This window comes from Anolis sagrei, chromosome 1 (genome assembly GCF_037176765.1).
Source record: "Anolis sagrei isolate rAnoSag1 chromosome 1, rAnoSag1.mat, whole genome shotgun sequence".
NCBI lineage: Eukaryota > Metazoa > Chordata > Lepidosauria > Squamata > Dactyloidae > Anolis > Anolis sagrei.
Genome location: NC_090021.1, coordinates 69,445,825 through 69,462,453, shown reverse-complemented (window position 1 = coordinate 69,462,453; position 16,629 = coordinate 69,445,825). Strand labels below are relative to the sequence as shown.

At 36.6% G+C, this 16,629-nt stretch overlaps 1 protein-coding gene across 8 annotated transcripts in view; it reads left to right on the top strand.

The window, feature by feature from the left end:
• The window catches only part of ARID1B (AT-rich interaction domain 1B), a 387,469-nt gene that overhangs the window by 343,984 nt on the left and 26,856 nt on the right, over positions 1-16,629 (top strand). For 5 of the 8 annotated variants that reach the window (XM_060753630.2, XM_060753628.2, XM_060753627.2 and 2 more), the window contains 4 exons: positions 3,711-3,814; positions 4,588-4,746; positions 11,369-11,578; positions 15,148-15,352. In XM_060753630.2, coding sequence (XP_060609613.2) covers positions 3,711-3,814; positions 4,588-4,746; positions 11,369-11,578; positions 15,148-15,352 — 678 coding nt within the window. The remainder of the gene's footprint in view (positions 1-3,710; positions 3,815-4,587; positions 4,747-11,368; positions 11,579-15,147; positions 15,353-16,629) is intronic. The other 3 variants (XM_060753632.2, XM_060753629.2, XM_060753624.2) reach the window with 2 other exon arrangements.

Below are 16,629 nucleotides of genomic sequence, written 5' to 3'. Positions count from 1 at the left end.
TAGAGAAATACATACAGAAGCTACAAGAAATGATAAGGGTGCTACAAGAGAGCCGAGCTTTCGTATTAACCATTTAGAAATGACACTACTGCTTCCTTTCTAAGATGACACACTGGTCTCAATCCACTGCAGTTGTAGGCCATTTAACAGAAATGTTCTTATGCGGGAGGTGATATGCATCCAGAAGCACATCAGAATCTGCAGTGGTAACACATACAGAAGGTTTCTTATGCACCATCTTGCTGACTGAGGCAAGTAAAAAAGAAGTGTTCACCAAAGGCTTTATACCACACTTGAGCCTTTGGATCACAATTGGTCATCCAGTATGATTTCAATTTTCCGGTCTTTTCCCCACCCCACATTTGTGAAATTGAATGAGCCAAGGAAAAGCCACCTTATTATTTCACCAGTAGCATAAGCTTTAATGGGAAAGTTTGCAATGGCCCCATACAAAACTGAAGCAAGTGAAGAGTTGAGACTGTCCCTTTTGCACTCTAGTTCAGGTAGGGACACTGTGTGGATCAGAAGTAGTGATGATATCTTCTAGCCCAATGGCTCTCAACCTGTGGGTTTCCCAGGTTTTGGCCTACAACTCCCAGAAATCCCAGCCAGTTTACCAGCTGTTAGGATTTCTGGGAGTTGGAGGCCAAAACATCTGGTTGAAAACCACTGCTCTAGCCAAAGAGCCTCAGAAAAGCTTTTTGAAGGATATCATGTACACCACCTTCTTGGTCTAAAGCTTGAGTACACAGATGGAATCAGCTGCTGAATTTAAGTTAGTACTTAGGTATGTAAATCCCACTGATTAAATGTGTTTACTCTAGTTTGAACTAGCAGTTGGACAGGACCCAGCAGTTTTGGGAAACCTTGGCCCTTCAGACAGCAATGCCTACAATACTAGGTAGGGGGAGTTCTAAATCAATTCCTTAAACATCTGGCTGACCAGCAGTTCCCCACCATGGTACACAGTGTGATATTATTTCTATTATGCCCATTCATTTAAAAATTGACTGTTTGGCTGATCCCTGGTGCCTTTTTGTCCATTGTCAAAGAAAAGACACCTTGCTCCCATTTTAATATATTTGGACATAAACTACTTTCTGCATTTTATGTCTTTATTTGGATTGCAGCAATATAAATGAAACTTATGAAAACCTCTGGCCATTCCAAGATGCGTATTGAGGGTATAGTTAGCCGTAAAGTCATATGGCACATGGCTGGGTAGGTTTTTTGGCAGAGCCATTCTCCCAACCTGCAGTGAAGTGATGCTAAAGATATTAGCAAATTAGCACCATGAAGCTTGCCAGCTTATTCGCCTGAGTCTTGCTCGTTCTCTCACTGCTGTAATTAAAACTAATTATTTTCTAAAACATAGTAATACATGAATATGTGCAATAATCATTTTGTAGTGGGCAATCTGTGAAGTGTTTTTAAAGCTCCCCCCTGCCCCCTTGGCTTGTTCTCCCACATGTTGGCTGCTGAGTAGAATGCTGCATTACCGTTTTTCTGAAAAGCAAACCAGTCCAGTCACAATCAGGTTGGAGTTTTATTATTCTCTAATATCCATAATATTTTGATCTCAATTTTTAATATGCCTTTTTATTCTATTTATTAAAACAAGTTTGCAGAGTTATGAAATGTGGTATTTTAGTTAGAGTGTTCATATGTTTAGCAACAAACACAGAACTTCTCTTGCTGACATACTCTTGTTGAATGTGTTGATGGATGTAGTTTTGTGTTATTGTTGTTAAGCAAAACCACATAAATAAAGGTTTTATTAATAATAACATTTAATGTTTGGACTTTTAACAAATACTGAATGTGTTCATATGTGATCAGCAAATGACCAACCTAGATATAGGAAGAGATGGGAAGCCACTGTAGCGATATAAAGAGTGAGCTCCTATAGTCAAAGCCTGGGTTTTTTAAACTTTTCCCACTTGCAACTCTTTTCCGTCTGAGAAATTGTGTATCTAAGTATATAAAGTAGGTATAAAAATCAAGCATTTACTGATAATAAATCACCATTTGTAAAGCTTGCTAAACAGTTTGATTTTCTTTTTTGTGGAGTACAGCTGGAGCATTTACTGCAGAATGCACTGTAAATACTCCAAGTTTGTTGCTAACAGATTTGTGTAAATGGGTAGTGGTTATCACATTATTTGTGATCCCAACATTGAACTAAGGAGATCCCATTTGAGATGAGGTCCCACAGTTCTAGAAGCAGTAGTATAAGCAATAGGAAACAAAAAGAGAAGGGTTTGGGGAGGGGAAGGCTCAAAAGAAGACAGAAAAAAAGATTTAATATTTATCTTCAGTCTGAATATTTATTTTGACTTTTAGTATGAGTTGGGGAATTCAGAAGAAGTTGATGTTATATGGTATTTCTCACACCTTCAAAACACTGGGAAGAAAATGAACACACTTCTGAATAAGTGTTATCTGAACAAAAATGATCAGTATTCAGTTGTTTTCCCTGCTGACTTCTTTAAGAAGAAAGAGAGCAAAATGCCCATGTCAGCCACAGAGCACATTTGCAGAATAATTTATAAGTGAAGAATATAACTGCATCTGAGTATGTTGCAGGTTAGGGATTTGGTAACGAAGAGGCTCAGAGAAATATTATGTGATATTTTATAGTGTAATCATAAGGATTTCATTGTGCTTCAGATAACATGCCACGGGGGTCAATTCATACTTTAATTTATTACAAGAATAGGTGATGTGAGAATAATTCACACCACTGTTCCATTAATAAAGTTATATTTGAATTATTGGTCCACGGATTCAACCCAATGGGCAACCAATAGGTGCAAAAGGTCAGTTAAGAACACTACTCGGCGTGTAAGACAAACCTGTGAACCCTCTAAGGAGAGATAGGAAGGAATAAGCCTTGGAATTGCCATTTCCATCTATACAATAAACATTCAAATTTGCCCAAGTTAGAAATGGCTCTTTAAAAGGTTATTTTTGGACTATAACTAGACACACTGACCAAGGGGTTCTGGGAATTAATCATCCAAAAAAAATCTGCAACATCTAATAAATAAAGAGTGATTGTTCACAACTAGGGAGATGAAGTGGAACCAGTACTAGCAGTGGGGCCGTATTATCATGAAAATCAAATCAACACCAACAATTCTGCTATTCCAAGTGTCTAGAACATCTTCCTTGGCCCTGGGTACTCCAGTGTGCCATTTTATTGTGTGTTAAAATATATCAGCATCATAACTGTTAAATACTGATAGAGATAGGTCTTCAATAATATTACTGTTTCAGGATGTGTGGCTGAATTCTTTCTTTGAAATTGACTTAATGCATTTAGAAACATTGTAGTCGTGGTGATACTCATACATTAGATCATGAATATAACAATTAAACATTGGTACTCAACATATCACAGCTATGCTTAATGAAGTTGGTCATTTTTCTTCAACATTTGCATGGTAGACATACATAAGTTGGTCTTAAGAGACGTCATGTATAATTTGCAAACATTAAGTTCTTTGGGTTTGTAAATTGGCTATGTTGCACCATCAATTTTTAAAAAACCTCATTATTACCTGCGTAACACATTTTTGAAACTCAGTTCCTGAAATTTAAAAAACGTGTAGCCCTACATTAAAGAAAGAGGGCATTTATTGTCTCATCAGTTTGTAACAAAAGGAGGTCATCCTTAATGCTGAACGATGTCTCCTGTTTTTCATTAGCTCCTATGGGTCTTGCAGATATGATGACTCCTGGTGAATCTAAGCTCCCCATCCCTCTCAAACCAGATGGAAAAGAAGAAGGTCCTCAGCCTGAGAGCAAAAAGGTATTTCCCTCAGCTGCATGCAGTGTTGCTTAGGCATAACAAACTCTGCAATGATCTCTCTCATTCTTTGATTTGAGCTTGCCCTTTTCTGTTCTGTCCTGCACGCTCTTTTTCACTGATGTGCTACTTTTATTTTATTGATTTTTTTGTTATTTTCTTTTCTTTTCTGCACTGTATGGATCTGAAAGTTACTAGTTCTTATGGCATTTAACATGCAAGTGCAAAGAAACCTCTGCAAATTTTTGTGTGGGAATTCAGCTAAGCCATTGGGTGGATTCAAAGTAGATCTTACCTCAATCTCAATATTTGCAGCCATTTTTTCCTCAATCTTCAGTTCAAACTTCCTGTTTTGGACGTTTCAGCAGCAGCATATTCAATGTTTTGCTTTCCTACCTTATTTGATAAAAAATAAGGTGCACAGCTTTATTCTCTCGCTCTCGCTCTCTCTCATTCTTATCTCATGGGGGGAAACCCATGCTTGACACTCCATTTAGTTTGAAAGAAGCATGGTGGCATAGTGACTACAGCCAAGCATCCAGCAAACGTTCCAAATTATGTTATTACTGTTGTTTTTAATAGTTTTTATATTAAGTATTTATATATGTGTGTGTTTCTTCTGTGTGTATGTCTCTCTCTCCCTCTTTCTATCTCTGTTTGTATTTTGTAAAGCTAAAGAAAAACATTGGTTAGTCTGTTAAACTGGATGTGTTTTTTTTTTTCATTTATAATAAAGTTTGCCCTGCCTTTGTCCTTTTTTTATTCCTCTATCACAGGATAGCTACAGCTCTCAGGGTATTTCTCAGCCCCCAACCCCAGGCAACCTGCCAGTCCCTTCCCCAATGTCCCCAAGTTCTACTAGCATCTCCTCATTTCATGGAGATGAGAGTGATAGCATTGGCAGCCCAGGCTGGCCAAAGACTCCATCAAGCCCTGTAAGTGGCTCTGGTTTTTGTTTTTCACTTTTCTTTGGTACTTATTATATTTTAATGCTTGCTTGATTGCTTTACGGATTCTTTCTTTTGTTATTTATCCACCAGATGATCTTTTTTGTCTTTGTAATGACAGATGAGGCTAAATTCTGCCCTTGGTTATATACCTGCAGCTCCTCAGTCCTTGAAGCAGCTTTCAATGGGAGCTTGACTTGCTTTGCCAAAGGCAAAATTTTGCCCAGCCCTATTGTTTTTATTAAAAAAAACATTCATTTGTGTGTATCACAGAAGTTTGCTTTATTTGTAATATAGCAGATGTTGTGAAGAAAACATATTTCTCATAATGCATCAGCTTACAGAGCATGCTAACTGTGTTGATAAGGACATTCTGTCTCAGTTACTGGGTCCAAACTCTTTGCAAAATTGATTTTTTCCCCTCCTATCTGGATGTTAATTAGAGTTACAATCTAAAACAGAAATAAATGGCTCATTTCTTAGTCGTTATGGGATCTACTAAGTGGATATTACAGTTCAATGCAATCATTAATTTATAAATATCTGAATATTTTTGCTCTTACAAATATATAAACCTAACCTCATCTTGGTGTGAGGAGATTTGCTTGTAGTCCTCTCTCCTCCATCCTAGCAGTTTGCTGAAGCACCAGAAACCCATCTCCTGGTATTTCCCAACTCTCTAGAGCAGGTTTTGTTGGGTGCATGGGGAAGAAGGGGATTCCCTCCCACCAACTCAGCCAATTCCAGTAGTAAAACCAGCCTATTGGAGTTACTTTAGAAATAATTACTTTTCAAATGGATGGTTCTAGAAAAGCACAAATATAGACAGCAACGTGGAAAAGCAATTGGGACTGTTTACTTGACCACTTCAATTACAAAAAAAATTGTTCAGTTATATAAGAAATATTACAACATGAAGAATGAAAAATTCTTCCCATTTTTTGCAGCAGAATGTCTTTACTGACACCATGATTTGTATAAGTAAATTAAAATGGAAAGAAATTCTGAAAGGGCAACAAAGAAATCCAACTGAAGACATTTAAAACATGCTCAAAAAACATCAGTCCCATACTTAAGTCCCACCTCAGTTTTATCTAATGCTACAGTTTGCTAATACCCGACTTGCAGTTTCTCAGGTCGCTCCTGACACGACAAAAAACAAAAACAAAAATCCTATTATGGGTTTCGCATTCACTTCTATTTTATTTGATGCTGTGGGCATGAAGCATGAACTATTGGAAACAAAATGCTGGTAGTGGTCTCAGACTGCTCTTTCTGGCATCAGAACCTACTCCAGAGGGTTTCCTGCTGTTCCAAAATTATTTTTAGGGATTTTAGGACAGATGGAGGACTGCAAGAAGAAGGGGTGATTGCTCCCTTCCTTTCGCAGAGACTGTGTCCATGAATGCAGGCATTGCAATGGGCATTCTTAGTGCTCCAAGTTATTTTACACCAGGGACATACCTGAAGGCTGTGCAGATCCCTTTCCGGTCCTTGAAATACAACAACCCTTCTGCTTTCCCCATGTGTTTTCTATCACTCTACATTCTTTGTGGAGCTGCTAATCCATTGGCACAGTCATTTATTCTGATTTCTAGTTTCTTTTACAAAGGTTAGAGAATCTATTGCACTGAAAATTTTTAGTATTCCCAGTCAAATTACTTCTCCCAAAGTAAATTGCCAATCTCTTCTTGATGAACAGACTGAAATTGCAAAAGGAGCATCAGTGTTTTTCAAATAAATACATTATGATATAGAGGATTTTCTGAGCTCTTTCTTCAAAGCTCTTTGTATCTGGTTTGAAAACATCAGCAAGAAAAGGAACTGGTAAAAGACTGATCTGCCAGAATCACCTTCAGGATTTAGCCAAGTTGACCAACAATGAATGCAATGATTTTGAGTTTCAGAAGGCATCTGGTGGTTTCCTCAAAGCATGTAACAAGACTTCTGTTGCATTTTCATTTTGTTTTTAGTTTTAATGGGGCTAAGGATATATTAAGTGTATAGATTCTTTAAAAGATTTCTGGAAATATAGAAAATCTTTCAGGCAGAAAATAACACATTCATGTATTCTGTAAGCTATTATTCATCCCAAGGGAACATGTAATAAATGCATGTTTTGTTTCCACATAAATTAAAGAGAACCACTTTGGACATTTGTAGGGAGGAAGTAGGATGAATTACGTTTCTGTTTTTGATTGGGAGTAATTGATCTTGGAGATCAATCTAAAACTTTCATAGAACACACATCTACAAAATTTCTAGGAAAATGGAAAACCAATAGATTATGTACCCAGGCCATGTTTTATTCCAGTGTTGGAATTCCAGTGGAAACTGGAAAGACAAGGCTGCTAATCCATATACTCTGAGTAGCATAATATATGTCTTTTGAATAGTACAGTATACGTTAAATAAAATAATTGGCTGGAATCCAATTCTTAGTCCTAACTAAATCAGATCCATTGTATCAATTAATCCATCATAAATTAACATTTATATAAATTTCACTTATATGTTACTTGAAACATACAACTGAATGTAGGCTGTTGATAGGTTTTATTACTACAGTAATTGTCAGATCTTGAGTGTTTTAACATTTTTATCAGTTAGTTGATATAAAACTAGAGATATCAAGCATTATACAAACTGTCTAGCTACATTTAGGTACTGGAAAAAATTCAACATTGACTAAAACTCTAAAGCTCTGTATAAGTGTTAAGTTGTTCTGTAACTAAATCAATTATATCACTGATTTACACAATACATATAATACTTACAGTAACTTATTTTTAATGTGTATTACAGATGTATTTCTAGATTGTATAATTGATGTTTATATGTATTTTGCCCATTGTATTGATACTAATAATAATCTTACTGTACATATTATATGTATTGTGTAAATCAGTGTTATAATTGATTTAGTTACAAAACAAATCAACACTTATACAGAGACACATAGATATCTGTTGCTTTATATAAAACTGTAAAGCTAACAGGGCTATTGTTAAGTATTATTCTACCTCTGTATTAGGAATTCTAGTAATTTGAAGCAAATAACTTGTTCTGCCTGTGATGGGCAGGGGGAGAAAAATAGATTGCTATTTCCAAAGCCTTAAGGGCATGTAAGGTCAGAAGTTAAGGAGTGGAGCATTTTTATCTCCTTTTATCTGACAGTTTTTTTCCCTTTCTTCTGCTCTGTTAGAAGAAATTATACTAGTTCCAGTTGAAAGTCCCAATCATGGAGTGCTTCAAGGAAAGAAAGGACTTTTTGGCCAAAAGTCCCAGCGTCCTTTTTGACTTGTCTCTTAAGCCCCTTCTTTTGGGACCTTCAGGTTACAGTAAAAAAAAAAAGGTCTGATGATGTACACTGCTTTTTGAGGAGCTCTTTCTCTATTATACCTACACTTATGTTTGCAGAGATAAGTTGCACATCCATATGTAAAATAGTTCCTTATATTATGATTATTAAGTTCTTGTCCAGATATGAAGAGAGCAACCAATACTTAGCTAGTAAAGGTACAAGTTCTGCACAAATTGTGTTACATATGCAGATGCATGCTCAGTTTTGCAAGTTTAAAGTAACACTGAATAAATCAAATAAGCTGTGGCCATCTTTTTCCAGAAGTATCCTTCTAACAACCTCACAAGCTACTTTACTTCAAATTATGCACTATGTTGCATCAAAACAATCAGTAATAGCATTTCTATGTTATTATTGTTATATTAGGTTTCTGTCTGTGAGGCATTAAATTTTGCCATAATTGCGTTGGAAACTGCTTTGAGTCTCCCACTAGAGTGAGAAAAGCGGTATACAAGTGAAGTAAATAAATACATAAATTTATTTAGATCAGCACTAATTGTTAAATTAAATTTGGTTCATACTTCACTCATTTGACACTATAAAAATCCTAGAACTGTGTAATGGAACTTTTTCCTTTGAAGAAAATATATACGAAAGGATGGATCTGGCTATACAAATCTACTATAGTTCATGCTTGACTGAGCAACAGCACATGTAAAACTTGGAATTTTAAATGTCTTTAGCTAATAGTAAAACAACAAAAACAAAAAAACAAGCTCTTGATTGGAAGATTTCCCTTTTTTCCTTCTAAAAGTTAATACTTCATTTAAGAAGAAAATTGCACACACTTCGCTAAGCTTGACAACTTGAAAGCTCCTGCAGTGAGAAGTCCTTCTTACCTTCTGTAAATTGCGATGTTTTCAGATTATGTTGTCACTTTGTGGCCTGCTGCCATCTCATTGAAAAGCAAGTTTCCTTGATGAAAACAGTGCAAGTGCCCAGTAAAGAAAAACTCCTTTCTCTTCTTTGATGATACAGTGCTGTATGAATGAGCATTTCACCTTGTAAAATAGAAAATCTTTGTTTGGTCATTAAGTCTAAATGTTGCTTGTAATTGCCTATTGGTATGGCAGCACAGTGACAAAATACTAAGGGCAGCATTAGACAGATAATATTTGCTGCCATTATACACCATTTGACATCACTAGTGAGAAGAAACAAAAATGAAATAGCAACACTGGTGTTGTCAGTAATTATTTCTTATTCAGGATGGTGAATCATTTATGTGCTGCTTTCTGAGTTGCTATTAAAACTGCAAAGCCAACCTTAGGTTCCAACTTGATATGTTCAAAATAACGTTCTAACTGTGTTTATGATGAGTCCACTCTTATTTATTTATATTTTAAAAAGGCATTCCCTGAAACAGTTTCCTAAATAGCAGTTTTTAAGAATGCACCTAACAAGCCCTCCTAAAACGTCAACATTTTAGGCTTTAATTCAAAGTGGCAATGAAACCTTCCCTCTTCCTCTTCCCCCTGGTTTTCCAGCAGGCTTTTGAACTACCTGAAGGCCACCTTCACACCTGCCCATCTTCTCATTATAAAACCCTTGCACTTGGTAAATAAAATTCAACCTAGATCATTAACTTTTCTTTAGCTAAATATGCTAAAAAATCAATTTGATTTTGTCCTTTATTTCAAAATGTATCATCCAACATAGAGGCAATGTATTTTATAGTGAAAAAAATAGAAATTTGTTTATAAGGCTAAAAGTTTTCAGAGACTGAATAATGTAGTTAGTTAAAAATCATAGACCTAAACAAGATAAATAAATGAAAGTCCTATTCATTTCAATAGGATACTTTTTAACTTAATTAAATCTCTTGAAAGTTGTGAGTTTTTTTATAAACATAAACATGACTTTTCCGTTTGTAAGACAGATAATAAAGATTTTGGGTTAGATAGAATGTGCATCCACGTCTTCAAAAGACCACACATACACACAGAGTTTGTTTTAGGAAATTTATTTTTAGTATTGGGAACAAAAGGATTAAGATGCTACTTCACAGTAGAAAAAGCAAGAATAATTCAGGAAAATCCAAAAGAAATATAGTACATATAGGAACTATGGGTTGCATCCAAACTTTCTTCTTGGTAGGGATTCCCCCTGTTCATGCAAAGCGCCTGATCTAACAGAAGCTTCCCCTTGGAAGAAAGATGGAACTTGGAATTTGTCATTTAATTCTTCCTTCCTCCTATAATTCCAAGCACCACTTCCTGTTGTGTTTTAGAGCCTTCAATCCACCAAAAACAAACAGGGAAAGAGGGGGTGGGTCTCATAAATTTGATTCAGATTGGCAAATCCTGTCTTAAATCTTCTCATTTATTAAACCAGGATACACACAACCTCCACACACCTTCATTTCCACTTAGTTCCTGCCTTAACATTAGTAATTTAAAAAGCTATAAGCAGCAATTTATCATGGCCTTATATTAAACGTAAGCCAAATAATGGTTTAACAGCCAGTCCTTAGTTTGCTTTGTGGGTGCGTGAAGGTATAAACAGAAACATTGCTTGCACATGTACCAACCTCATGCATATTCTAGTTTATTAAATTAACATACATATCATTTGAACCAGTCTACGAATGACTCAGATCAGTTAATTTTTAAAAAATGAAACAAAGCTCAGAAGACTAAAATCATCATAATGTACTCCTGGCAACTATTTCCACTAGGTAATCTTGCTATGTGCAGTTCCCTTCAGCAGTCCGTGAATTGCCCTCTTGTGTGCTTCGGTAGAAGAGAGTTAGAAAAGGCAAAAGGCAAAAGTCTAGGTTTGCAGATATGTTTAGACATGCTCAACCCTAAGTCGGTGCCTGCCCCCTTCCCCATGCATAGGGATTTTCTAGCTGCTCTCTTGCATTTCTTTCAGTTGGCATTTCAAATGATGTCTTTGTTTCAGAGGTTCTTTACATGTAAAAGATAAAATAGTATAGCAGAATTATTAGTGGCCTTGGACATCATCGGAAATTTGCCTTCTGAGATCCAAAGTTCATCTGAATGGACTGAACATAAAATTTATAAAATGGGGAGTTTGGGCCCTGTGTTTTATAAATTAGAAACAACTTTTGCAGCATGTGGACAGAATGTATTTGTTTGTGCCTGAACTAGTAGCCTTCATTCCTGACTGTTGTGTGATAGCTTTAGTGGAACATTATTTCTTTATTTACCATTATGGGTATCTTACTATCTTTACTCTTCTTCTCCCTGTCCCCATCTCTTTTTTGAAACATCTTTATTTTAGAAATCAAGTTCCTCCACCACAACTGGAGACAAGATCACAAAAATGTATGAACTTGGAAATGAAGCCGAGCGCAAAATGTGGATAGATCGGTATCTCAGCTTCATGGAAGAGAGAGGCACACCTGTTGCTAGTCTCCCTGCTGTAGGCAAGAAGCCACTGGATCTTTTCAGGCTTTATGTCTGTGTTAAAGAGATTGGAGGTTTAGCCCAGGTGAGCAATTATTGTAATATTACAAATTCCTCCTTGCAAGCAAAGCAGGGCACATACTTCAAATATCACTACCTTTGCTCTGTTTGATACAAAGCTTCTCATAGTGAGTCATGGTAGAAACCCTTAAACTTAAACAAATACACTTTTGAACATAGTGCTTGTTCTTTTCTTAACTAGGCAGGATAAAGTAAAATGTAGAACCCACAGTAGAGCTTTAAGAATCCAGGGTGTAAGAACCATGAACAAGGTGAAAGCATATGAAAATGACGTGTTTGTTCCAGTGGTTCTTGTACTGGTTAATCAGCCCAAAGCACAGAAATGATTTATGACAATACAGCATCCATTTGTGTGTGTGTGTGTGTGTGTGTTTGTGTGTGCTTAGATAGATAAATGCTTCTGTTAATTATGACAGTAATCTTTCTCGAGAAATTGGTTCTTCTATAATCACAAGCATGAAAGTATGGATTTGGGTGAATTTCAGTTTTACCATGCTATATAAATCATAGGTAACCCAAGCTCTCACCTCAGACATCGAAGGCATAGTGTTGTGTCCCCCACCCCCACCCCACACATACATCTCACATTGTCATGGCAGTATTTCCATACACATGGGGAGCATGGCAGTGGCAGCCACTCAAGTCAGTGGTGTCAAACTTGTTGTGTTTTGGACTTCATCTCTCAAAATTCCTGGCCATTGCACAAGCGGGCTAAGCCTTCTAGGAGTTGGGAGTCTGAAACGCCTGGAGGATTACAGAGTTGACACATCACCTCTAAGGCATTGTAAAGACCAAGGTAGCAACTTTTTAGAGTCTTACAAAGCACATCACTTCTCCAGAGCAGGAACAGCCTTCCCGTAATAGAGCAAAGAACACCAAATTTGCGGCTTCTGCTGCCCAACATGGATGCCTTATGTAGTTTATCAAAGAAAGTAAAAGAAATATGTTATAGTTAAGTCACCCTTGCCTGGATGTGAAGGATAGTGCTGGTAAAATCATGGAGGGAAGAGAGTTACGTTCAGCAAATCTCATGCTGGTTTGGTTGCTACTAACCATAGCAGCATCTTGCACCTCATGGAGTTACACTGCTCTCAGCTGATTACATTGCTCTGAGCAACCCAGACCTGGAAAAATATTTCTTTGGGCTGATTAACTTTTCTGTTTGGTTACGGAAATGCACTTCTAAAATTCAGCTGTCATTCTTCACAGCATTTTGGATTTATTTTTTTTGTCTCTGATAGAGTCTGAGCAAATCTTGGGAGTGTCACTGTGCAAAAACAATTGCATAATCCTCAACAGCAGAAACCTTTTTCACATTTAGCTATTGAAATAATTGGCCTCAATTCACCATCCCCTCAGGATAACATTAAGATCCACGTGGGAATCTTAAACAGCACCGTTCCCACCCAATTTACTTTGAAGCACTGAGAATGTCTCACACAGGCCTCCCATGCTGCAACATGAGCAGGCAGAATTGGAAGAGATCTGGCTCCAAAAACCACAACTAGATGCAAAATAATAATATCAGCTTGGGGGGGGGGGTTGCGAGGGTCCTTCTCTAGAGGGCTTCTGGCTACTATAATCATCGTAACTCCAACATGAGGGGAGGGTTACAAGACCTGTTATGTTTACTCACCTTGAAGCACGGAATGCCTGTATAAAGCAGTTTTAGAGCTGTGAAGTAGGTCAGGAGGACTCTTGTAACTGCACAACAGAACATGAATACCTACCTCTGCAGTACCCAAAAATACACATCCATACTCATGTGTGACTGTTCCCACCTGCATTTTAGTCGTAAGGGAATATGTCAAGTATATTTATATAAGGACTATACTTTTATATCTGTTAAGCGAATTACCAGTGCTTTATTGAGCTTTTTAGAGGAGGTGCATTGATATTGACAGCAACTAACACTAATAATAATGTCTTCCCTTTTTTACAATTCACAAGAAATAAGAAAACTGAATTATTTAGGGGGGGAAAGTTGATCAGTATATGGCATTTTAGCTCCTACAATGGGATGCAACACTTCTTTTTTATTATTATTATTATTTATTTATTTGAATTTTCTCTTAATACAGTGAAAGAGTGGGAACAATTGTTCTAACAGCTCCATGTAAACTAGCAATTCCTAGACTCTGGTTCTCCAGGTGCTTTGGACTTCAACCCTCGACTCCCAGATCATTGGCCAAAGCAGCAGGGGCTTCTGGGAGCTGAAGTCCAAAAGACCTGGAGGCCAAGAGTTTGGAAATTGCTGATGTAAACGGTTGAAACTGAAAATATTAAACTGTTTTAGATTATAATCCTGATCTTGTCTCTTTCCTATCAAATTACATAGAAATTAATACAATTTGTTTTCACTAAATGTGGTTAAGAATAGGATTCCCAATCCATTTGACAGCCAACCTCTTTTCAAAATTAGTACTTCATTGAATAATTTCTACATCATGTACATCAAATTGAGAAATCAGTCCAAGTACATTTTGACATTCTGAAATACTTTGGTAAGAGTCCAATTTTAGCTCAAGGATTGACTTATCTCAGTAATACCACCCATATCCTGTGAAGAAAATCATTCTAGTTAGTTTTGTGTGACAAAATGACAAATACTTCTACATAAGGATTGCTTTACAAACACAGTGATTCCTGCACAGATATAAAGGAGCGCATGCATCTGGGAATGCCATCATGTGTGAAAACCTACGTAATACCCATTTTTCATAAGCAAAAAATTGCAGCATATAACAGCTGATCTAAGAATTTGCAGAGTACAGACCTTTTCTTTCATGTGTGCAACAAAGAATGTCATCGCTGCAGCTCTTTAGTCATTATTTTGATAACAGATTATAACAATGATTATTGTGTAGTAGAAGTAGGATTCATTTCAACAAAGAACTAGTAATGAGAAGGTTTGCAGGTAAAACATTTTCTGATTTTCCCTAATATATTAAAAACGGTTTCCATTCACATAGGACCTGTTTTTTGCAAAGGTCGTTATCTCATTTAGAAAAATAAACAGGTCTAGCACTTGCATCAGGAATTAAATCACTAAATTATCCTTCCGTAAGTAGTTGCAGCACTTTAAAAAGTGGAATAACAGTCTTATTATTACAATTTGAAATGAGGTTTTAAAAATAATTTTATGACATCTAAATATGTGTTCCTTTGCCAGATCAAGCAAGTACACATCACAAAGAAGATAAATTGGTTAACTGCACATCACAAGCAAATACATACCCCCAAAGTGTAAAGATTGGAGAAGTGGTGTCAGACATAAGATGCCTCTCTTTAAGCAAAGCATTTTTCTCAGCTATCAGTATGTTCTTTAATGGTTCTATAAGTGTTAATGCTGTTTGTACATTACTGAGTGTAGGAGTAATGAACATTAGTTAAGAGGCAAAAAAGCAAGCATGCACACACACACACATACCACAAAACACTGAGTGTTTGGGGGGGGGGAGGGTATTTGAGATTTTTTAAAGCAGTCTTCTCATTTTCCTGGCATTAATCAAGTGACTGTGTTACAGTCCACTGATCCTGCTACTTCTATTTATGTATGTATTTATTTTCTAGGTTAATAAAAATAAAAAGTGGCGTGAGCTAGCAACCAACCTTAACGTTGGAACTTCAAGCAGCGCAGCCAGCTCCCTGAAAAAACAATATATTCAGTACCTGTTTGCCTTTGAATGCAAAATTGAACGAGGAGAGGAGCCCCCTCCCGAAGTCTTTAGTACTGCAGATACCAAGAAACAACCCAAGATTCAGCCGCCATCTCCTGGTAAGTAGAAGAACTGCAAAAGCGCAGATAATTCTCTAAAATTGCAAAGGAACATGAAGTTTCTGATGTACACCACTTCTGATGAACCTCTGGCATACACAGAGATTCTTAATGAACTTGTCAAATTCTGGAATTAAATGCATAATAGTTTCCCTTTGCAATTTATACAGATTGTTGTCACAAAAGAGGCTACGTATGTTTTTTTAAAAATATGTAGAATGTGGGTGTGTACTTCACACATTCTTTGATTTGTTCGCCATTCCTGGTCCAAAAAATAAGATGAAAATTATCTCCATTAAAAGCCACATGAGTTTTGTTACCAATTTTGTTGGGAAGTAGGCTGCACACCAAATAGTTAAAGCAAGCATTTGTACAAGTATTGAAGATGTGTTAGAGAAAGCCATAAATGTAGCCATAAAAGATAGAAAAGCAATCTTTGACTTCCTTTCATTTACTGAAGACCTAATATAGAATTCTGCTAGCTATATTATTATTACAGGAAAGCATGTTATGATATGACCCTGATGGGATTTATACTTAGTGTTGAATGTCTTGGTTTTGTTCTGATACAATTGGTCAGATTACTCTAAAAATCATAGAAGAAATCATTAGCAGATAACTCAGTTTAGGAAAACAAAATATGGTTGGAGGAGTACAATAGGTAGAAGTTTGATTCTATGCCTCCATCAATTGTAAGGCACACACTAATTTCAGTACCACCCACAGGAAAAAGATGGATGGATGGATGGATAGGTAGATATATAGAAGTACCCACAATTCTAAGACACACACCATTTAAAAAAAAACATCTTAGAACTGAACAGTAACTCCAAGAAGAGAGGCAGCAGGAGCAGAAAATGAGAGTGAGAAAAAAAGAGACAGAAGGTATGAGCGAGGTGAGGATAATAATGCGAACTATTTAAAAACCAAAGGAAGTGGTCTGGATATTGAAGATACGAGTTGAAGGAAAGATAGGAAGCAAAACTGTTCATTGTAGTTTAGTTGCTTTTTATTGTAATATCTACATTACTGAAAATGTAAGGAAGACAGAGCAAGAGGACAAAGTAGAGATACTTGGATGACTTTTGTTCTAGCAATTCACTTCCCATCGTTGTATTTACATACATACATAGAAGACACACACACACCTCACAGAGACTCTCACCACCACTTACATCTCTCTCTCTCCTATAAGCGGCATGAACTAGACAGATTGCAAGTGGGAAATCTAGCTTTAAATAGCTGGTGAAACAGAGAAATGTTAGAGCTTTGGCTTG